The sequence below is a fragment of the Mixophyes fleayi genome, chromosome 1 (genome assembly GCF_038048845.1).
Source record: "Mixophyes fleayi isolate aMixFle1 chromosome 1, aMixFle1.hap1, whole genome shotgun sequence".
Taxonomy (NCBI): Eukaryota; Metazoa; Chordata; class Amphibia; order Anura; family Limnodynastidae; genus Mixophyes; species Mixophyes fleayi.
The window spans coordinates 5205154-5232252 of record NC_134402.1 but is presented as its reverse complement, the minus strand read 5'-3'; the positions used below and the strand labels follow the sequence as shown (position 1 = coordinate 5232252).

At 43.7% G+C, this 27099-nt stretch overlaps 1 protein-coding gene across 1 annotated transcript; it reads right to left on the bottom strand.

The window, feature by feature from the left end:
• Positions 1–390: 390 nt before the first annotated feature.
• Positions 391–14197, bottom strand: GLOD5 (glyoxalase domain containing 5). Its single transcript, XM_075184600.1, has 4 exons — positions 14048–14197; positions 12639–12785; positions 2950–3105; positions 391–822 (listed from the first exon to the last, which is right to left on the bottom strand). Exons 1-4 carry the CDS (start codon positions 14084–14086, stop codon positions 682–684), a joined length of 483 nt encoding a protein of 160 aa, XP_075040701.1. The 5' UTR covers positions 14087–14197; the 3' UTR covers positions 391–681.
• Between the last annotated feature and the right edge of the window lie 12902 nt (positions 14198–27099).

The window sequence follows — 27099 nt, the reverse complement described above, 5'->3', positions numbered from 1 at the left end:
ACTGTGGTAATCGTAAAAACGATTCCCACCGCTTTTCTAAAAGTGGCCAAACAGAACAGACATGCTGAGCTGAGCCACATGGGGCTGGGTAATGTGGCCATTGGATGAAGAGCAGGAGCTCAATGTATCAGTCGGCCGTTAGCCATCATTTTTAAAAAAGGCAATTTGTTAAAGCCCATTGGATTTTGCCTTTTAATTGTCGTTTTAAACAACTGCTGATTGATACGTTTACCCCCAGGTCACAATCTAGGTGCAATGAATGTAGGACTCCTGTTAATCCTGAGCACTTCATGTAAAGACTTTCCGACTCCTTACTGTGATCTCTTCTGAGTTTACCAATATCGTGTAACATAACCTTAGAATGGAGAGTATACATGAGGCAGGACACCGTTATTTCTTTCAAAAAATTTTAAAAACAATTTTTTTTACAACTCGTGCAAAAATTTACAAATCTATAAATTTCCTTTACAGTCTACAGTGCAAGATAGGAGGAGGGTCTGTTTTTTTTTTATCGAGTCATACGTATACCGTCAGTGACGCAGCTGATTAGGGTTTATCGAGTCATACGTATACCGTCAGTGACGCAGCTGATTAGGGTTTATCGAGTCATACGTATACCGTCAGTGACGCAGCTGATTAGGGTTTATCTAGTTGTACATATATGATCAGTGATACAACTCATTAGGGTTTATTACTGGGATCAGCTAAGTAGTTTGAAATTTCTATTAGATTGTGGTCTGGATCTCGGAAATAAACCGAGTGTATCTCCCCCACTGCTCCTGTCCGAGGCACCGGTCCTTCTTCTACTGGGACGCCACAGATCTGAGAGAAAGCAGAAAAAGCTGTAAGCTCAGCAGTACAATGACACATGGAGGATGACACAGCCTGTTACTACCAGTTCTAATGCAGAGATTATTGAGTCTATATGACCAGGTTGTGTTGCTAAATTAAAATCACGTTGGGTGTTACAAATTGGTTCTGGAAATAGGATGTCTGCCTGAAATCATCTTTTGGAAACTCGGAACCACACTGGAGATCATTACGAAGTGTGCCTGATGAGCTGTGCAGAATGCTTTGGTTATGCAGCAGTATATTCCACGCACGTCCCCTTCCCCCTTCTAAGAGCCACCTCCACAATGTAGGAGCGCACCAAGCTGGGCTGATTATGTTGTCTGAGTGTAAGCTCCTGTGACCTTCACACCATCCCTTTATTCAGTTAAACTTTTCTTGTAAACTACAGCTCAGTTAAGTCTCTTATATTTCTTAAATTAAACATGATCGTGAGGGGTCATTGTGACTCTATTACATGAGGGATAGTTCTGTGGCTGAAGCTTTGTGATACTGCACTTCTCTGCTGATGGACAACACAGAGACACAGAACGGGCCTCAGTACAGACTCAAGGACCGCCTTAGAGTTGGTATAAGACTGAAGTTCTTTTGCAGAGTGAGAGTGTTATATTTACATGTTTTTCCTGCTTTATCACAGTATCAATTTATTATTGATTCAATTAAATAAATTATTACTCGATTGCCAAGGTGTAGATTGCTCGTCTTTTATGGAGAACTGACCTTCCATACCAACACTGGTAACCATGAAAACAGTAGACTGCAATGATTGTTTTCATTGTACCATAAATTGCCAACAATAAACACTTGTTAACAAGCCATCTATGAAACCGCAGCATACATGTTTCTGAGTTTTCAGGGGGCAATTTCAGACAGAATTTCATGTATAAGGATTTAGTCCAGTACATTGTAGTACTCAGTGTATTGACTTTAAAAAGGCAAAAATCCTCCTTCAGTGGAGTCACCATGTCGGAGTGGAAGAATGAAACGTAGTAGATTTACATAACTTTTCTCTGTCAGTCATCTATGTCTAATTAACATATGAGTTAGAGATATGAACCATCAATACAATTTATTATGACAATGCACTTGTAGTGGTGTATTTTGGATACAACACAGCTATTGCGATAGCAGCCTAAGTAGACATTCATAGACCATATCCCATATGTGCATATATAATATCTTATTCAGATCTTTGCATAGATAGTTCAGTACTTTATACACAGATATATAGATCAGTATAACTGCAAAAGTTCGAATAGGTAAAAAGTGGCAAGAGGTTTATCAAGCGCCTCAATGTCCCACTGATAAATGGAGGCTATTCATGGGTAAATAGTCTGTTTTCAGTAGTAACAGAATATCGAGGAATAATCCTTATAGGGAAAAAGTTGTTCCAGGAAATGTTTTAAGATGATTAATGACGAAGCTGCACAGCGAAACGCGTTGGTATCAACACTTACACTCTCTTAAAGTGCCAGTTCGGCTGCCATGGAGACATTCTAACCCTGGAAACAGTGAACAGCTTTTCTAGCCCTGCATTGTCGCGTGCGCACTTGTGTTAGCCGCGGCTATTACTGCTTTTACAATCAAGGCTTCTACATCTGGCTTCTAACACGCTTTGGACCACATTTCCTGGAACAACTTTTTCCCTATATTCCTTGATATTATGTTACTACTGAAAACAGACTATTTACCCATGAATAGCTTCCATTTGCTGAACTTATTAGCGGCACATTGAGGATCAAGATATACTTTTTGCGCCGATGACACAACAGTTTTTGAGCCCCTGTGTGTTCCCCACATCTCTGACTGTTTCAGGTCTTTGTACATTATTTATTTGTATTATAATCTCCTCAATGTACAGCGCTGTGCAATATGTCAGCTTCATAAGTAAAGGAAAATAAGAATATTGTAGCGAAATTTTGGAGATATTTGTTTTATTTCTAACTAGCCTAATTTAAGGTGGTGAACTGCAACTATCAGCAGTCACTGACCGTGTCTATAGCTTAGTGAATAGCAGACAGTATAGTGATGTCACCAGTACACTGTGTGTGCAGATTAATATTATGTACCACGTTGTCTGCATGCAGGAAGGGCACAAACCTGCAGGTGTTGTAGGACAGTCTGCAGCGGGGTCTCTGTGATTAGACACAGGTCAGCTGACCCCGGCGACGGACGCCGGGCCTTGGGCTCAAACTCCTTACCAACCTCATGGAGGTTAATCTTCTGTATTCCAAAGCTCAGGGCCTTTCTGTCCCCCTGAAATGAATTAAATATCAACAGCGTTATTTCATGATGGTATTAACTGGCTAGATGATCATGTTCCCCAATCTATCTGTCATTAAGCTGTTACCTCATTCACCTGGCACAGAGAGCATTCCCTTCAGTCACACAGACCACCCTCCATCAGTCACAGAGTGCACAGTCCACCCTCCATCAGTCACACAGCGTACAGACCGCCCTCCATCAGTCACACAGCGCACAGACCGCCCTCCATCAGTCACACAGTGCACAGACCGCCCTCCATCAGTCACACGGTGCACAGTCCACCCTCCATCAGTCACACAGTGCACAGACCACCCTCCATCAGTCACACAGTGCACAGACCGCCCTCCATCAGTCACACAGTGCACAGACCACCCTCCATCAGTCACACAGTGCACAGACCGCCCTCCATCAGTCACACAGCGTACAGACCGCCCTCCATCAGTCACACAGCGTACAGACCGCCCTCCATCAGTCACACAGCGTACAGACCGCCCTCCATCAGTCACACAGAGCACAGACCACCCTCCATCAGTCACACAGCGCACAGACCGCCCTCCATCAGTCACACAGCGCACAGACCACCCTCCATCAGTCACACAGTGCACAGACCACCCTCCATCAGTCACACAGCGCACAGTCCATCCTCCATCAGTCACACAGTGCACAGACCACCCTCCATCAGTCACACAGCGCACAGTCCACCCTCCATCAGTCACACAGCGCACAGACCACCCTCCATCAGTCACACAGCGCACAGTCCACCCTCCATCAGTCACACAGTGCACAGTCCACCCTCCATCAGTCACACAGCGCACAGACCGCCCTCCATCAGTCACACAGCGCACAGACCACCCTCCATCAGTCACACAGTGCACAGACCGCCCTCCATCAGTCACACAGCGTACAGACCACCCTCCATCAGTCACACAGCGCACAGACCACCCTCCATCAGTCACACAGCGTACAGACCGCCCTCCATCAGTCACACAGCGCACAGACCACCCTCCATCAGTCACACAGACCACCCTCCATCAGTCACAGAGTGCACAGTCCACCCTCCATCAGTCACACAGCGCACAGACCACCCTCCATCAGTCACACAGCGTACAGACCACCCTCCATCAGTCACACAGCGCACAAAACGCCCTCCATCAGTCACACAGACCACCCTCCATCAGTCACACAGCGCACAAAACGCCCTCCATCAGTCACACAGCGCACAGACCACCCTCCATCAGTCACACAGCGCACAGTCCATCCTCCATCAGTCACACAGTGCACAGTCCACCCTCCATCAGTCACAGAGGGCACAGACCGCCCTCCATCAGTCACACAGCGCACAGACCACCCTCCATCAGTCACACAGCGCACAGTCCATCCTCCATCAGTCACACAGTGCACAGTCCACCCTCCATCAGTCACAGAGGGCACAGACCGCCCTCCATCAGTCACACAGCGCACAAACCGCCCTCCATCAGTCACACAGCGCACAGACCACCCTCCATCAGTCACACAGCGCACAGACCGCCCTCCATCAGTCACACAGCGCACAGACCGCCCTCCATCAGTCACACAGCGCACAGTCCACCCTCCATCAGTCACACAGTGCACAGTCCATCCTCCATCAGTCACACAGCGCACAGACCGCCCTCCATCAGTCACACAGCGTACAGACCACCCTCCATCAGTCACACAGCGCACAGACCGCCCTCCATCAGTCACACAGCGCACAGACCGCCCTCCATCAGTCACACAGCGCACAGACCGCCCTCCATCAGTCACACAGCGCACAGTCCACCCTCCATCAGTCACACAGTGCACAGTCCATCCTCCATCAGTCACACAGCGCACAGACCGCCCTCCATCAGTCACACAGCGTACAGACCACCCTCCATCAGTCACACAGCGCACAGACCGCCCTCCATCAGTCACACAGCGCACAGACCGCCCTCCATCAGTCACACAGTGCACAGTCCACCCTCCATCAGTCACACAGCGCACAGACCACCCTCCATCAGTCACACAGCGCACAGACCACCCTCCATCAGTCACACAGACCGCCCTCCATCAGTCACACAGTGCACAGACCACCCTCCATCAGTCACACAGCGCACAGACCACCCTCCATCAGTCACACAGACCGCCCTCCATCAGTCACACAGCGCACAGACCACCCTCCATCAGTCACACAGACCGCCCTCCATCAGTCACACAGCGCACAGTCCACCCTCCATCAGTCACACAGCATACAGACCACCCTCCATCAGTCACACAGCGTACAGACCACCCTCCATCAGTCACACAGCGCACAAAACGCCCTCCATCAGTCACACAGCGCACAGACCGCCCTCCATCAGTCACACAGCGCACAGACCACCCTCCATCAGTCACAGAGTGCACAGACCACCCTCCATCAGTCACACAGCGCACAGACCACCCTCCATCAGTCACACAGCGCACAGACCGCCCTCCATCAGTCACACAGCGCACAGACCACCCTCCATCAGTCACACAGCGCACAAACCGCCCTCCATCAGTCACACAGCGCACAGACCGCCCTCCATAAGTCACACAGTGCACAGTCCACCCTCCATCAGTCACACAGCGCACAGACCGCCCTCCATCAGTCACACAGCGCACAGACCGCCCTCCATCAGTCACACAGCGCACAGACCGCCCTCCATCAGTCACACAGCGTACAGACCGCCCTCCATCAGTCACACAGCGCACAGACCGCCCTCCATCAGTCACACAGCGCACAGACCGCCCTCCATCAGTCACACAGCGCACAGACCGCCCTCCATCAGTCACACAGTGCACAGACCGCCCTCCATCAGTCACACAGCGCACAGACCACCCTCCATCAGTCACACAGCGCACAGTCCATCCTCCATCAGTCACACAGCGCACAGTCCATCCTCCATCAGTCACACAGACCGCCCTCCATCAGTCACACAGCGTACAGACCGCCCTCCATCAGTCACACAGCGCACAGACCACCCTCCATCAGTCACACAGCGCACAGTCCATCCTCCATCAGTCACACAGCGCACAGTCCATCCTCCATCAGTCACACAGCGCACAGTCCATCCTCCATCAGTCACACAGCGCACAGACCGCCCTCCATCAGTCACACAGCGCACAGTCCATCCTCCATCAGTCACACAGCGCACAGACCGCCCTCCATCAGTCACACAGCGCACAGACCGCCCTCCATCAGTCACACAGCGCACAGTCCACCCTCCATCAGTCACACAGCGCACAGACCGCCCTCCATCAGTCACACAGCGCACAGTCCACCCTCCATCAGTCACACAGTGCACAGTCCATCCTCCATCAGTCACACAGCGCACAGACCGCCCTCCATCAGTCACACAGCGCACAGTCCACCCTCCATCAGTCACACAGTGCACAGACCACCCTCCATCAGTCACACAGTGCACAGACCACCCTCCATCAGTCACACAGTGCACAGTCCACCCTCCATCAGTCACACAGCGCACAGACCGCCCTCCATCAGTCACACAGCGCACAGTCCACCCTCCATCAGTCACACAGCGCACAGACCGCCCTCCATCAGTCACACAGCGCACAGTCCACCCTCCATCAGTCACACAGTGCACAGACCACCCTCCATCAGTCACACAGTGCACAGACCATCCTCCATCAGTCACACAGCGCACAGACCGCCCTCCATCAGTCACACAGCGTACAGTCCACCCTCCATCAGTCACACAGTGCACAGTCCACCCTCCATCAGTCACACAGCGCACAGTCCATCCTCCATCAGTCACACAGCGCACAGACCACCCTCCATCAGTCACACAGCACACAGTCCACCCTCCATCAGTCACACAGCGCACAGACCACCCTCCATCAGTCACACAGCGCACAGACCACCCTCCATCAGTCACACAGCGCACAGACCACCCTCCATCAGTCACACAGACCGCCCTCCATCAGTCACACAGTGCACAGTCCACCCTCCATCAGTCACACAGCGCACAGACCACCCTCCATCAGTCACACAGACCACCCTCCATCAGTCACAGAGTGCACAGTCCACCCTCCATCAGTCACACAGCATACAGACCACCCTCCATCAGTCACACAGCGTACAGACCACCCTCCATCAGTCACACAGCGCACAAAACGCCCTCCATCAGTCACACAGACCGCCCTCCATCAGTCACACAGCGCACAAAACGCCCTCCATCAGTCACACAGCGCACAGACCGCCCTCCATCAGTCACACAGCGCACAGACCACCCTCCATCAGTCACAGAGGGCACAGACCACCCTCCATCAGTCACACAGCGCACAAACCGCCCTCCATCAGTCACACAGCGCACAGACCACCCTCCATCAGTCACACAGCGCACAGTCCATCCTCCATCAGTCACACAGCGCACAGTCCACCCTCCATCAGTCACACAGCGCACAGTCCACCCTCCATCAGTCACACAGCGCACAGTCCATCCTCCATCAGTCACACAGCGCACAGTCCATCCTCCATCAGTCACACAGTGCACAGACCGCCCTCCATCAGTCACACAGCGCACAGACCGCCCTCCATCAGTCACACAGCGTACAGACCGCCCTCCATCAGTCACACAGCGCACAGACCGCCCTCCATCAGTCACACAGCGCACAGACCGCCCTCCATCAGTCACACAGCGTACAGACCGCCCTCCATCAGTCACACAGCGCACAGACCACCCTCCATCAGTCACACAGTGCACAGACCACCCTCCATCAGTCACACAGTGCACAGACCGCCCTCCATCAGTCACACAGCGCACAGACCGCCCTCCATCAGTCACACAGCGCACAGACCACCCTCCATCAGTCACACAGCGCACAGTCCATCCTCCATCAGTCACACAGTGCACAGTCCATCCTCCATCAGTCACACAGCGCACAGTCCATCCTCCATCAGTCACACAGCGCACAGACCGCCCTCCATCAGTCACACAGCGCACAGTCCATCCTCCATCAGTCACACAGCGCACAGACCGCCCTCCATCAGTCACACAGCGCACAGACCGCCCTCCATCAGTCACACAGCGCACAGTCCACCCTCCATCAGTCACACAGCGCACAGACCGCCCTCCATCAGTCACACAGCGCACAGACCGCCCTTCATCAGTCACACAGCGCACAGTCCACCCTCCATCAGTCACACAGCGCACAGACCGCCCTCCATCAGTCACACAGTGCACAGTCCACCCTCCATCAGTCACACAGCGCACAGTCCATCCTCCATCAGTCACACAGCGCACAGACCGCCCTCCATCAGTCACACAGCGCACAGTCCATCCTCCATCAGTCACACAGCGCACAGACCGCCCTCCATCAGTCACACAGCGCACAGACCGCCCTCCATCAGTCACACAGCGCACAGTCCACCCTCCATCAGTCACACAGCGCACAGACCGCCCTCCATCAGTCACACAGCGCACAGTCCACCCTCCATCAGTCACACAGTGCACAGTCCATCCTCCATCAGTCACACAGCGCACAGACCGCCCTCCATCAGTCACACAGCGCACAGTCCACCCTCCATCAGTCACACAGTGCACAGACCACCCTCCATCAGTCACACAGTGCACAGACCACCCTCCATCAGTCACACAGTGCACAGTCCACCCTCCATCAGTCACACAGCGCACAGACCGCCCTCCATCAGTCACACAGCGCACAGTCCACCCTCCATCAGTCACACAGCGCACAGACCGCCCTCCATCAGTCACACAGCGCACAGTCCACCCTCCATCAGTCACACAGTGCACAGACCACCCTCCATCAGTCACACAGTGCACAGACCACCCTCCATCAGTCACACAGCGCACAGACCACCCTCCATCAGTCACACAGTGCACAGACCACCCTCCATCAGTCACACAGTGCACAGACCACCCTCCATCAGTCACACAGTGCACAGACCACCCTCCATCAGTCACACAGTGCACAGACCACCCTCCATCAGTCACACAGTGCACAGACCGCCCTCCATCAGTCACACAGTGCACAGACCACCCTCCATCAGTCACACAGCGCACAGACCGCCCTCCATCAGTCACACAGCGTACAGTCCACCCTCCATCAGTCACACAGTGCACAGTCCACCCTCCATCAGTCACACAGCGCACAGTCCATCCTCCATCAGTCACACAGCGCACAGACCACCCTCCATCAGTCACACAGCACACAGTCCACCCTCCATCAGTCACACAGCGCACAGTCCATCCTCCATCAGTCACACAGCGCACAGACCGCCCTCCATCAGTCACACAGCGCACAGACCGCCCTCCATCAGTCACACAGCGTACAGTCCACCCTCCATCAGTCACACAGTGCACAGTCCACCCTCCATCAGTCACACAGCGCACAGTCCATCCTCCATCAGTCACACAGCGTACAGACCGCCCTCCATCAGTCACACAGCGCACAGACCGCCCTCCATCAGTCACACAGACCGTGGCCCCTATATCTCAAGGTACATATACAAATATAAAATATAGTCATGACTACCATGTGCCTGTATGTTGGAATGTTTCTTTTCACAACACCACATTTAAATTCGAATAACCCCCTTGTCATTACAGAACCTGGTTTACCACCTTTTACCCTACATACCCCTCCTAGACCCCCCCCGTTAGACACACTCCCCAACCTGGAAACCAACAAACTGACCGAGCAGCCACCCCATCCTGCTTTCTTTATGCTGCACCTGCCGAGTCAGACCCCAGGGACTCCTCTTCCTTTGTTCCGTTGAAGTCCACATCATACATCTATTCTCTCCTCTCCACCTTCGTGTTGTGACCTTTACTGCCCCCACACCAAGACCGCTTTCCAAATTCCTTGACAACAATGCTGTCTGGCTCCCATTGACAACCCCAATGTCTCTGCTGTCACCAAACTTATTTTATTCCCCTTTTCATTGTCACTCCCAGTTGACTTCATCTTCCACCCACAGTGATGGACACTCCCTTGACTTTGTCTTATCCAGCTTCTGCTCCATCTCGTTTCTCCAGCTTCCTTCAGCCACACCTTACGTCATACTTATCCCTTGTACCCTAATCCACACACACACACATAATGATACCAAAATACTCTCAACCCCATCCACTTCTGATTTTTCTAAATCTACTCTCTCCCATGACTATCCTGTCCCAATCTAGCTACCACATTCCACAACAAAACATTCACTTCAGCCCTAGACAATGCAGCTCCAGCTACAACATATAGTCTCCAACATTCAAACCTCAACCATGACACATCAAAAGTCCTCTCGATTTGCTGAGGAACACTGCAGGAAATTTCACACCAAAGCCGACTTCCTAACCCTTACTATAAATTCATCCTTTCATCTTACAACACGGCCCTGTCACTTGTCAAACATACTTCACTTCTACAATATCCAACCAGTCTTCTAACCCCAGACACCTCTCTGCCACTTTCAGCTTGCTTCTCTGCACCTCCCCCAATCAATTCCATTACAGCCTATGTTGTTCCCACCTAATTCAAAGGAAAAAAATTAACCATCTGAGAAGATATTTCCTCATACCAGATACTGCATACCCCACCCACCTTCTCTTACACTCCCCAATCCTCCCATCAGTTTATTCTTCCCAGTAACTGAGGATGTAGTCTCTGTACTCATCCCATCATCTCAACCTACAACCTGCCACCTTGACTCTTGTCCACCTCACTTCTCCACTGCTACTCCCACACTGCATGCCTCGTGTTCCAATTCTCCTTAAACAAGTGCTCATCTCACCAAACCTAACATAAAACATCTCTTGATCCAACCTCTGGTTACTCTTCCAACCTCCCGTCAAATCCCTCTCACCATCAACACCAGCATTTTCTCAGTCTCCCAAGCCTTTGTGTCACCCTTGACTCTACCAACTGCTTTATTCCTCACATTCAGTCTCTCTCCCAGTCCTGTCAACTCTACCTTCTACATATTGCTAGAATATACTCTTTTCTTACCATTCTCTCATTGTCTCCCACAAAGACTACTGCCACCCCCTCCTAACCTCTCCATCACCCTTCCATCATGGTTTTAATCCATCCTAAATGCTGCTGCACGACTGATCTTTCTCTTCCACCGCTCCACATCACTGTACAAAATACCTACACTTTCTCCTGTATCCTCCATAATCCAATTCAAATTTCTCACCTTCACCCACAACAACACCACCCCTTCAAATCTCAGTGGCCACGTTATTAGGTACAACATGCAAAATGCAAATATCTAATCAGCCAATCATGTGGCAGCAAATCAATGCATAATATCATGCAGACATGGTCAAGAGGTTCAGTTGTTGTTCAGACCAATCAGTAGAATGTAGAAGAATTGTAATGTAAGTGGCTTTGACTGTGGAGTGATTGTTGGGGCCAGACAAGATGGTTTAAATTATCTCAGAGACTGCTGATCTCCTGGGACATTAATGCACAAAAGTCTCCAGAGATTGCAGATAATAGTGAGGAAAGTACAATACATCCAGTGAGCATCAGTTCTGTGGGTGAAAACGCCTTGTTAATTAGAGGTGTCAGAGGAGAATGGCCAGATTAGTTTAAGCAGACAGGAAGGCGACAGTAACTAAAATAACCATGTCTTACAACAGTGGTACGCCGAAGAGCATCTTTGAATGCACAGCACATGGAATCATGATGTGGATGGGCCACAGCAGCAGAAGACCACACCGGGCTCCACTCCTGTCAAACTGAGGATATGGTGGGCACCGGCTCACCAAAACTGGAAAGTTGAGATTGAGAAAACGTCACCTGGTCTGACTAATTTCAATTTCTGCTGTAACATGCAGGTGGTAGGGTCAGAATTTGGAGCAAACAGTGTGAATCCAAGGATCCCTCTTGCCTTGTGTCAGCGGTGTATGCTGGTGGTGGTGTGATGGTGCGGGGAATGTTTTTGTGGCACACATTAGGCCCCTTAAGACCGATTAATCATTGTTGAAATGCCACAGCCTACCTGAGCATTGTTGCTGACCATGTGCATGCCTTTATGCCCATAGTCTGACCATCTAGCGGCTACTTCCGACAGGATAACGCATATTGTCACAGAGCACACGTCATCCCAAGATGAACATGAGGATGAGTTCAGTGTACCCCAATCTCCTCCACAGACACCAGATCCTAATCATTAGAGCTTGTTTGGGGTGTAGTGGAACGGGAGAGTCACAGATGAACATGGTGCCAATGAATCCTCAGCAACTGTGTGATGTAACAAGTCAGCATGGACCAAAATCTCTAGGGAATGGCTCCTTGTTGAATCCACTAACAGAGTTCAGCCTGTTCTAGGGGGAGGGGGTCCTAGCCAGTACTATAGAGGTGTACCTACTAATAAAGTGACCACTGAGTGTACGTCCCTGTTCTATGTATGTCCTGGTTTGCCCGCTGTCCGGCGCTTGGAGCACTGAGCCTCCTGACAAATCATAGACAATAGCAACAGATTTTATCCCATCAGGTCACACAGATTCCCAGCGATCTGCCTATACCTTGAAGGTGATGACCTCCATGCCCAGCACGCGTGTATAGAAGCTGACAGTCTTCTCTATACTGTGCACAGTCAGCACCAGATGATCCAGATGTTTTATACGGAAAGGAGTCTGGGAATCGGAGACATAACGGATAAAACGGGAGACCTAGAACGACAGAGTATCAGATTATCCCAGTTCTCTGTGATTATATATATATATATATATATATATATGTGTGTGTCCTGTATCCATATATGTCTATATGTGTCCTAATATCCATATATATCTATAAGTGTTCTCCATCACCTATATCCATATATATCTATATGTGTCGTACATCACCTATATCCATATATATCTATATGTGTCCTACATCACCTATATCCATATATATCTATATGTGTCGTACATCACCTATATCCATATGTCTATATGTGTCCTACATCACCTATATCCATATGTCTATGTGTCCTACATCACCTATATCCATATATATCTATATGTGTCGTACATCACCTATATCCATATGTCTATATGTGTCCTACATCACCTATATCCATATATATCTATATGTGTCCTACATCACCTATATCCATATATATCTATATGTGTCCTACATCACCTATATCCATATATATATATATATATATATATATATATATATATATATATATATATATATATCTATGTGTCCTACATCACCTATATTCATATATATCAATGTGTCCTGTATCAACTATATCCATATATGTCTATATGTGTCCTACATCACCTATATCCATATATATTTATATGTGTCCTACATCACCTATATCCATATATATCTATATGTGTCCTATATCTATATATATCTATAAGTGTTCTCCATCACCTATATCCATATATATCTATAAGTGTCCTACATCACTTATATCCCTCAGAGTCTGCAGGCCCTGTGGATAATGTATATGTGTTGCAGACAATAATTACTAATCAAATGTATAAAATTGTTGCAAATGTGATTTACAGCTGACACAAAACCTTTATCACAAGTAAAACTGTTCTGGCTCAAGAAGAAAATACTAAACTCAATCTCTTGCCTTAAGTGCTGTATATGGCAGGTCTAGGTAGGTACATGGTGTATATGTGTGTGTGTGTGTGTGTGTGTGTGTGTGTGTGCAGTCAGTGTGTGTGTGTGTGTGTGTGTGTGTGTGTGTGCAGTCAGTGTGTGTGTGTGCAGTCAGTGTGTGTGTGTGTGTGTGTGCAGTCAGTGTGTGTGTGTGTGTGTGTGTGTGTGTGTGTGTGTGTGTGCAGTCAGTGTGTGTGTGTGTGTGTGTGTGCAGTCAGTGTGTGTGTGTGTGTGTGTGTGCAGTCAGTTTGTGTGTGTGCAGTCAGTGTGTGTGTGTGTGTGTGTGTGTGTGTGTGTGTGTGTGTGTGGTCAGTATTACCTGGGCTCGGTGGGCCAGCAGTTGGCGCAGGGGCAGCATAGTGTCAGAGTAATACAATGTATCTCTCCCTCTGTATATTACACTCTGTACTTCCTGGTGACACAGAGGAGAGGAGGGAACAACCCACCAGTAACAGCTTCCTCATTCTACATCATCCATTAACTGACTCATATTACACAGAGGTCTGATCTGTGCACCCTGCTCTGCCGTAACCCAACACCAAGGGTGTAACCAGCGACCCCTCCCCAAATCTGCTAATATATTACATAGTCACATGGACTGTGCCTGTAAGACGTTATAAATATATACTATATACTATATTCTGTATTACAGGATGGTACAGGGAATACTGTATTCTGTATTATAGGATGGATAGGATGGTACAGGGAATACTATATTCTGTATTATAGGATGAATAGGATGGTACAGGGAATACTATATTCTGTATTACAGGATGGTACAGGGAATACTATATTCTGTATTACAGGATGGATAGGATGGTACAGGGAATACTATAGTCTGTATTACAGGATGGTACAGGGAATACTATATTCTGTATTACAGGATGGATAGGATGGTACAGGGAATACTATATTCTGTATTATAGGATGGATAGGATGGTACAGGGAATACTATATTCTGTATTATAGGATGGATAGGATGGTACAGGGAATACTATATTCTGTATTACAGGATGGTACAGGGAATACTATATTCTGTATTACAGGATGGATAGGATGGTACAGGGAATACTATATTCTGTATTACAGGATGGATAGGATGGTACAGGGAATACTATATTCTGTATTACAGGATGGTAGAGGGAATACTATATTCTGTATTACAGGATGGATAGGATGGTACAGGGAATACTATATTCTGTATTATAGGATGGATAGGATGGTACAGGGAATACTATATTCTGTATTACAGGATGGATAGGATGGTACAGGGAATACTATATTCTGTATTATAGGATGGATAGGATGGTACAGGGAATACTATATTCTGTATTACAGGATGGTAGAGGGAATACTATATTCTGTATTACAGGATGGATAGGATGGTACAGGGAATACTATATTCTGTATTATAGGATGGATAGGATGGTACAGGGAATACTATATTCTGTATTACAGGATGGATAGGATGGTACAGGGAATACTATATTCTGTATTATAGGATGGATAGGATGGTACAGGGAATACTATATTCTGTATTATAGGACGGTACAGGGAATACTATATTCTGTATTATAGGACGGTACAGGGAATACTATATTCTGTATTACAGGATGTACAGGATGGTACAGGGAATACTATATTCTGTATTACAGGATGGATAGGATGGTACAGGGAATACTATATTCTGTATTACAGGATGTACAGGATGGTACAGGGAATACTATATTCTGTATTACAGGATGGATAGGATGGTACAGGGAATACTATATTCTGTATTACAGGATGGATAGGATGGTACAGGAAATACTATATTCTGTATTACAGAATGGATAGGATAGTACAGGGAATACTATATTCTGTATTACAGGATGGTACAGGGAATACTATATTCTGTATTACAGGATGGATAGGATGGTTCAGGGAATACTATATTCTGTATTACAGGATGGATAGGATGGTTCAGGGAATACTATATTCTGTATTACAGGATGGATAGGATGGTACAGGGAATACTACATTCTGTATTACAGGATGGATAGGATGGTACAGGGAATACTATATTCTGTATTACAGGATGTACAGGATGGTACAGGGAATACTATATTCTGTATTACAGGATGGATAGGATGGAACAGGGAATACTATATTCTGTATTACAGGATGGTACAGGGATTACTATATTCTGTATTACAGGATGGTACAGGGAATACTATATTCTGTATTACAGGATGTACAGGATGGTACAGGGAATACTATATTCTGTATTACAGGATGGATAGGATGGTACAGGGAATACTACATTCTGTATTACAGGATGGATAGGATGATACAGGGAATACTACATTCTGTATTATAGGATGGATAGGATGGTACAGGGAATACTATATTCTGTATTACAGGATGGTACAGGGAATACTATATTCTGTATTACAGGATGGATAGGATGGTACAGGGAACACTATATTCTGTATTACAGGATGGATAGGATGGTACAGGGAATACTATATTCTGTATTACAGGATGGATAGGATGGTACAGGGAATACTACATTCTGTATTATAGGATGGATAGGATGGTACAGGGAATACTATATTCTGTATTACAGGATGGTACAGGGAATACTATATTCTGTATTACAGGATGGATAGGATGGAACAGGGAATGCTATATTCTGTATTACAGGATGGATAGGTTGATACAGGGAATACTACATTCTGTATTATAGGATGGATAGGATGGTACAGGGAATACTATATTCTGTATTACAGGATGGTACAGGGAATACTATATTCTGTATTACAGGATGGATAGGATGGTACAGGGAATACTATATTCTGTATTACAGGATGGATAGGATGGTACAGGGAATACTACATTCTGTATTACAGGATGGATAGGATGATACAGGGAATACTACATTCTGTATTATAGGATGGATAGGATGGTACAGGGAATACTACATTCTGTATTACAGGATGGATAGGATGATACAGGGAATACTACATTCTGTATTATAGGATGGATAGGATAGAACAGGGAATGCTATATTCTGTATTACAGGATGGATAGGTTGATACAGGGAATACTACATTCTGTATTATAGGATGGATAGGATGGTACAGGGAATACTATATTCTGTATTACAGAATGGATAGGATGGAACAGGGAATACTATATTCTGTATTACAGGATGTACAGGATGGTACAGGGAATACTATATTCTGTATTACAGGATGTACAGGATGGTACAGGGAATACTATATTCTGTATTACAGGATGTACAGGATGGTACAGGGAATACTATATTCTGTATTACAGGATGGTACAGGGAATACTATATTCTGTATTACAGGATGGATAGGATGGTACAGGGAATACTATATTCTGTATTACAGGATGGATAGGATGGAACAGGGAATACTATATTCTGTATTACAGGATGTACAGGATGGTACAGGGAATACTATATTCTGTATTACAGGATGGTACAGGGAATACTATATTCTGTATTACAGGATGTACATTATGGTACAGGAAATACTTTATTCTGTATTACAGGATGGATAGGATGGTACAGGGAATACTACATTCTGTATTACAGGATGGATAGGATGATACATGGAATACTACATTCTGTATTATAGGATGGATAGGATGGTACAGGGAATACTATATTCTGGATTACAGGATGGTACAGGGAATACTATATTCTGTATTACAGGATGGATAGGATGGTACAGGGAATACTATATTCTGTATTACAAGATGGATAGGATAGTACAGGGAATACTATATTCTGTATTACAGAATGGATAGGATAGTACAGGGAATACTATATTCTGTATTACTGGATGGATATGATGGTACAGGGAATACTACATTCTGTATTACAGGATGGATAGGATGGTACAGGGAATACTACATTCTGTATTACAGGATGGATAGGATGGTACAGGGAATACTACATTCTGTATTACAGGATGGAAAGGATGGTACGGGGAATACTATATTCTGTATTATAGGATGGATAGGATGGTACAGGGAATACTATATTCTGTATTACAGGATGGTAGAGGGAATACTATATTCTGTATTACAGGATGGATAGGATGGTACAGGGAATACTATATTCTGTATTATAGGATGGATAGGATGGTACAGGGAATACTATATTCTGTATTATAGGATGGATAGGATGGTACAGGGAATACTATATTCTGTATTATAGGATGGATAGGATGGTACAGGGAATACTATATTCTGTATTACAGGATGGTAGAGGGAATACTATATTCTGTATTACAGGATGGATAGGATGGTACAGGGAATACTATATTCTGTATTACAGGATGGATAGGATGGTACAGGGAATACTATATTCTGTATTATAGGATGGATAGGATGGTACAGGGAATACTATATTCTGTATTACAGGATGGTAGAGGGAATACTATATTCTGTATTACAGGATGGATAGGATGGTACAGGGAATACTATATTCTGTATTATAGGATGGATAGGATGGTACAGGGAATACTATATTCTGTATTACAGGATGGATAGGATGGTACAGGGAATACTATATTCTGTATTATAGGATGGATAGGATGGTACAGGGAATACTATATTCTGTATTATAGGACGGTACAGGGAATACTATATTCTGTATTATAGGACGGTACAGGGAATACTATATTCTGTATTACAGGATGTACAGGATGGTACAGGGAATACTATATTCTGTATTACAGGATGGATAGGATGGTACAGGGAATACTATATTCTGTATTACAGGATGTACAGGATGGTACAGGGAATACTATATTCTGTATTACAGGATGGATAGGATGGTACAGGGAATACTATATTCTGTATTACAGGATGGATAGGATGGTACAGGAAATACTATATTCTGTATTACAGAATGGATAGGATAGTACAGGGAATACTATATTCTGTATTACAGGATGGTACAGGGAATACTATATTCTGTATTACAGGATGGATAGGATGGTTCAGGGAATACTATATTCTGTATTACAGGATGGATAGGATGGTTCAGGGAATACTATATTCTGTATTACAGGATGGATAGGATGGTACAGGGAATACTACATTCTGTATTACAGGATGGATAGGATGGTACAGGGAATACTATATTCTGTATTACAGGATGGATAGGATGGTACAGGGAATACTATATTCTGTGTTACAGTATGTATAGAATGGTACAGGGAATACTATATTCTGTATTACAGGATGGATAGGATGGTACAGGGAATACTATATTCTGTATTACAGGATGTACAGGATGGTACAGGGAATACTATATTCTGTATTACAGGATGGATAGGATGGAACAGGGAATACTATATTCTGTATTACAGGATGGTACAGGGATTACTATATTCTGTATTACAGGATGGTACAGGGAATACTATATTCTGTATTACAGGATGGATAGGATGGTACAGGGAATACTATATTCTGTATTACAAGATGGATAGGATAGTACAGGGAATACTATATTCTGTATTACAGAATGGATAGGATAGTACAGGGAATACTATATTCTGTATTACTGGATGGATATGATGGTACAGGGAATACTACATTCTGTATTACAGGATGGATAGGATGGTACAGGGAATACTACATTCTGTATTACAGGATGGATAGGATGGTACAGGGAATACTACATTCTGTATTACAGGATGGAAAGGATGGTACGGGGAATACTATATTCTGTATTATAGGATGGATAGGATGGTACAGGGAATACTATATTCTGTATTACAGGATGGTAGAGGGAATACTATATTCTGTATTACAGGATGGATAGGATGGTACAGGGAATACTATATTCTGTATTATAGGATGGATAGGATGGTACAGGGAATACTATATTCTGTATTATAGGATGGATAGGATGGTACAGGGAATACTATATTCTGTATTATAGGATGGATAGGATGGTACAGGGAATACTATATTCTGTATTACAGGATGGTAGAGGGAATACTATATTCTGTATTACAGGATGGATAGGATGGTACAGGGAATACTATATTCTGTATTACAGGATGGATAGGATGGTACAGGGAATACTATATTCTGTATTATAGGATGGATAGGATGGTACAGGGAATACTATATTCTGTATTACAGGATGGTAGAGGGAATACTATATTCTGTATTACAGGATGGATAGGATGGTACAGGGAATACTATATTCTGTATTATAGGATGGATAGGATGGTACAGGGAATACTATATTCTGTATTACAGGATGGATAGGATGGTACAGGGAATACTATATTCTGTATTATAGGGTGGATAGGATGGTACAGGGAATACTATATTCTGTATTATAGGACGGTACAGGGAATACTATATTCTGTATTATAGGACGGTACAGGGAATACTATATTCTGTATTACAGGATGTACAGGATGGTACAGGGAATACTATATTCTGTATTACAGGATGGATAGGATGGTACAGGGAATACTATATTCTGTATTACAGGATGTACAGGATGGTACAGGGAATACTATATTCTGTATTACAGGATGGATAGGATGGTACAGGGAATACTATATTCTGTATTACAGGATGGATAGGATGGTACAGGAAATACTATATTCTGTATTACAGAATGGATAGGATAGTACAGGGAATACTATATTCTGTATTACAGGATGGTACAGGGAATACTATATTCTGTATTACAGGATGGATAGGATGGTTCAGGGAATACTATATTCTGTATTACAGGATGGATAGGATGGTTCAGGGAATACTATATTCTGTATTACAGGATGGATAGGATGGTACAGGGAATACTACATTCTGTATTACAGGATGGATAGGATGGTACAGGGAATACTATATTCTGTATTACAGGATGGATAGGATGGTACAGGGAATACTATATTCTGTGTTACAGTATGTATAGAATGGTACAGGGAATACTATATTCTGTATTACAGGATGGATAGGATGGTACAGGGAATACTATATTCTGTATTACAGGATGTACAGGATGGTACAGGGAATACTATATTCTGTATTACAGGATGGATAGGATGGAACAGGGAATACTATATTCTGTATTACAGGATGGTACAGGGATTACTATATTCTGTATTACAGGATGGTACAGGGAATACTATATTCTGTATTACAGGATGTACAGGATGGTACAGGGAATACTATATTCTGTATTACAGGATGGATAGGATGGTACAGGGAATACTACATTCTGTATTACAGGATGGATAGGATGATACAGGGAATACTACATTCTGTATTATAGGATGGATAGGATGGTACAGGGAATACTATATTCTGTATTACAGGATGGTACAGGGAATACTATATTCTGTATTACAGGATGGATAGGATGGTACAGGGAATACTATATTCTGTATTACAGGATGGATAGGATGGTACAGGGAATACTATATTCTGTATTACAGGATGGATAGGATGGTACAGGGAATACTACATTCTGTATTATAGGATGGATAGGATGGTACAGGGAATACTATATTCTGTATTACAGGATGGTACAGGGAATACTATATTCTGTATTACAGGATGGATAGGATGGAACAGGGAATGCTATATTCTGTATTACAGGATGGATAGGTTGATACAGGGAATACTACATTCTGTATTATAGGATGGATAGGATGGTACAGGGAATACTATATTCTGTATTACAGGATGGTACAGGGAATACTATATTCTGTATTACAGGATGGATAGGATGGTACAGGGAATACTATATTCTGTATTACAGGATGGATAGGATGGTACAGGGAATACTACATTCTGTATTACAGGATGGATAGGATGATACAGGGAATACTACATTCTGTATTATAGGATGGATAGGATGGTACAGGGAATACTACATTCTGTATTACAGGATGGATAGGATGATACAGGGAATACTACATTCTGTATTATAGGATGGATAGGATAGAACAGGGAATGCTATATTCTGTATTACAGGATGGATAGGTTGATACAGGGAATACTACATTCTGTATTATAGGATGGATAGGATGGTACAGGGAATACTATATTCTGTATTACAGAATGGATAGGATGGAACAGGGAATACTATATTCTGTATTACAGGATGTACAGGATGGTACAGGGAATACTATATTCTGTATTACAGGATGTACAGGATGGTACAGGGAATACTATATTCTGTATTACAGGATGTACAGGATGGTACAGGGAATACTATATTCTGTATTACAGGATGGTACAGGGAATACTATATTCTGTATTACAGGATGGATAGGATGGTACAGGGAATACTATATTCTGTATTACAGGATGGATAGGATGGAACAGGGAATACTATATTCTGTATTACAGGATGTACAGGATGGTACAGGGAATACTATATTCTGTATTACAGGATGGTACAGGGAATACTATATTCTGTATTACAGGATGTACATTATGGTACAGGAAATACTTTATTCTGTATTACAGGATGGATAGGATGGTACAGGGAATACTACATTCTGTATTACAGGATGGATAGGATGATACATGGAATACTACATTCTGTATTATAGGATGGATAGGATGGTACAGGGAATACTATATTCTGGATTACAGGATGGTACAGGGAATACTATATTCTGTATTACAGGATGGATAGGATGGTACAGGGAATACTATATTCTGTATTACAAGATGGATAGGATAGTACAGGGAATACTATATTCTGTATTACAGAATGGATAGGATAGTACAGGGAATACTATATTCTGTATTACTGGATGGATATGATGGTACAGGGAATACTACATTCTGTATTACAGGATGGATAGGATGGTACAGGGAATACTACATTCTGTATTACAGGATGGATAGGATGGTACAGGGAATACTACATTCTGTAATACAGGATGGAAAGGATGGTACGGGGAATACTATATTCTGTATTACAGGATGGATAGGATGGTACAGGGAATACTACATTCTGTATTACAGGATGGATAGGATGGTACAGGGAATACTACATTCTGTATTACAGGATGGATAGGATGGTACAGGGAATACTATATTCTGTATTATAGGATGGATAGGATGGTACAGGCAATACTACATTCTGTATTATAGGATGGTACAGGGAATACTATATTCTGTATTACAGGATGTACAGGATGGTACAGGGAATACTACATTCTGTATTATAGGATGGTACAGGGAATACTATATTCTGTATTACAGGATGTACAGGGAATACTATATTCTGTATTACAGGATGGTACAGGGAATACTACATTCTGTATTATAGGATGGTACAGGGAATACTATATTCTGTATTACAGGATGGATAGGATGGTACAGGGAATACTATATTCTGTATTACAGGATGGTACAGGGAATACTACATTCTGTATTACAGGATGTACAGGATGGTACAGGGAATACTATATTCTGTATTACAGGATGGATAGGATGGAACAGGGAATACTATATTCTGTATTACAGGATGGTACAGGGATTACTATATTCTGTATTACAGGATGGTACAGGGAATACTATATTCTGTATTACAGGATGTACAGGATGGTACAGGGAATACTATATTCTGTATTACAGGATGGATAGGATGGTACAGGGAATACTACATTCTGTATTACAGGATGGATAGGATGATACAGGGAATACTACATTCTGTATTATAGGATGGATAGGATGGTACAGGGAATACTATATTCTGTATTACAGGATGGTACAGGGAATACTATATTCTGTATTACAGGATGGATAGGATGGTACAGGGAATACTATATTCTGTATTACAGGATGGATAGGATGGTACAGGGAATACTATATTCTGTATTACAGGATGGATAGGATGGTACAGGGAATACTACATTCTGTATTATAGGATGGATAGGATGGTACAGGGAATACTATATTCTGTATTACAGGATGGTACAGGGAATACTATATTCTGTATTACAGGATGGATAGGATGGAACAGGGAATGCTATATTCTGTATTACAGGATGGATAGGTTGATACAGGGAATACTACATTCTGTATTATAGGATGGATAGGATGGTACAGGGAATACTATATTCTGTATTACAGGATGGTACAGGGAATACTATATTCTGTATTACAGGATGGATAGGATGGTACAGGGAATACTATATTCTGTATTACAGGATGGATAGGATGGTACAGGGAATACTACATTCTGTATTACAGGATGGATAGGATGATACAGGGAATACTACATTCTGTATTATAGGATGGATAGGATGGTACAGGGAATACTACATTCTGTATTACAGGATGGATAGGATGATACAGGGAATACTACATTCTGTATTATAGGATGGATAGGATAGAACAGGGAATGCTATATTCTGTATTACAGGATGGATAGGTTGATACAGGGAATACTATATTCTGTATTACAGGATGTACAGGATGGTACAGGGAATACTATATTCTGTATTACAGGATGTACAGGATGGTACAGGGAATACTATATTCTGTATTACAGGATGTACAGGATGGTACAGGGAATACTATATTCTGTATTACAGGATGGTACAGGGAATACTATATTCTGTATTACAGGATGGATAGGATGGTACAGGGAATACTATATTCTGTATTACAGGATGGATAGGATGGAACAGGGAATACTATATTCTGTATTACAGGATGTACAGGATGGTACAGGGAATACTATATTCTGTATTACAGGATGGTACAGGGAATACTATATTCTGTATTACAGGATGTACATTATGGTACAGGAAATACTTTATTCTGTATTACAGGATGGATAGGATGGTTCAGGGAATACTACATTCTGTATTACAGGATGGATAGGATGATACATGGAATACTACATTCTGTATTATAGGATGGATAGGATGGTACAGGGAATACTATATTCTGGATTACAGGATGGTACAGGGAATACTATATTCTGTATTACAGGATGGATAGGATGGTACAGGGAATACTATATTTTGTATTACAAGATGGATAGGATAGTACAGGGAATACTATATTCTGTATTACAGAATGGATAGGATAGTACAGGGAATACTATATTCTGTATTACTGGATGGATATGATGGTACAGGGAATACTACATTCTGTATTACAGGATGGATAGGATGGTACAGGGAATACTACATTCTGTATTACAGGATGGATAGGATGGTACAGGGAATACTACATTCTGTAATACAGGATGGAAAGGATGGTACGGGGAATACTATATTCTGTATTACAGGATGGATAGGATGGTACAGGGAATACTACATTCTGTATTACAGGATGGATAGGATGGTACAGGGAATACTACATTCTGTATTACAGGATGGATAGGATGGTACAGGGAATACTATATTCTGTATTATAGGATGGATAGGATGGTACAGGCAATACTACATTCTGTATTATAGGATGGTACAGGGAATACTATATTCTGTATTACAGGATGTACAGGATGGTACAGGGAATACTACATTCTGTATTATAGGATGGTACAGGGAATACTATATTCTGTATTACAGGATGTACAGGGAATACTATATTCTGTATTACAGGATGGTACAGGGAATACTACATTCTGTATTATAGGATGGTACAGGGAATACTATATTCTGTATTACAGGATGGATAGGATGGTACAGGGAATACTATATTCTGTATTATAGGATGGATAGGATGGTACAGGCAATACTACATTCTGTATTATAGGATGGTACAGGGAATACTATATTCTGTATTACAGGATGTACAGGATGGTACAGGGAATACTACATTCTGTATTATAGGATGGTACAGGGAATACTATATTCTGTATTACAGGATGTACAGGGAATACTATATTCTGTATTACAGGATGTACAGGGAATACTATATTCTGTATTACAGGATGGTACAGGGAATACTATATTCTGTATTATAGGATGGATAGGATGGTAGAGGGAATACTACATTCTGTATTACAGGATGGATACGATGGTACAGGGAATACTATATTCTGTATTACAGGATGGTACAAGGAATACTATAGTCTGTATTACAGGACGGTACAGGAAATACTATATTCTGTATTACAGGATGCACCACCTATGCTGGGCTTACTTTGCCACCGTCCCTTTTTGTTATTCTGAATATGCCCCTCTTTCCGCAGTAGGAGGGGCTTATAATGCTGCCACCACTGGGCTCCTTTATGACGCCCAGAACCACGTTCCTTCTGGGTAACTGTCGCTGCTAGTGTACTCCCATGCTGGTACACTTGGGCTGGTACCCCTAACAGCTTAGTAAGGATCACGGTGCTGTGGATGGATCCCCCTGGCCTATAACACTGGCCAGCTGCTGGCCAGAGCAGTGGTACTGGAGAGCTGGGTCCAAACCTCAGAACACAGCCGGAGGACGGATTAGATTTAGGGTCTAATCTGTAGGTCACAGGATTACAGCAATATTAAAGAAGTTGTCAAGCAGGGTCTTGAAGCTGAGTGATGTTTATTGCTCAAGTGTCCTGACAAGGACAGTTCCACTGATTAAAGGTATCAGTGGTCAGGTCAAATGGAACATCAGAATGATACATTTTAGTTTACAAGGGCTCCCTTTTTATACTATTTTCGACACAGCCTTACCAGCTATTTTTAAAATCAGGATGTAACCTGTTTACCAAAACATAGATTTACATGCATTGCAAAGGTAACAATATTATTTCTATTTATGATATCTTAAAACCTTGCTGTGATATCCTGCATCTTAATTTGGACACAGTGGACATCTGACAGCAAGTCTAATTACATCTTCCTATGACCCTCACATATGAAAGGGTCTAATTAACAGGAGATTAGCATGAGTCCTTTCTTCCAACAGTTGCAGAATACACATTTCTTCCAAAGAAAAGAATTCCCCACGAAATGTTGTAAACCGCAAAGGCTTATTGTATCAGATATATACATCAGAAATAAGGCATTGCCTCCAGCAAGGTTAAATCAGAAAAAAACAAATTTTCTCTCCTTGGTCTCAGAAATTAAAGATTTTCCTTACAAAACTATACACAATATCAAAAATAAGTGCATGTGCAATTATATAAAAAAGCGCCCTGCACCATTTCCTTTAAATAAATATATACCATAAGTTATTTATAAGTGATCCAGTCACAAAGAGATTCCAGAAAGAGTGGGGGCTCTGCCTTTTATGAATGTTTTCCTCTACTATAGACCTCCGCTCTTGGGCTAGGTGGTCATGTGAAACCTTTAGTTAGATTTACTCAATCAGTTGGTTCACAAATATACCTCTCCAAACCATCATGGAGTCCCTCAA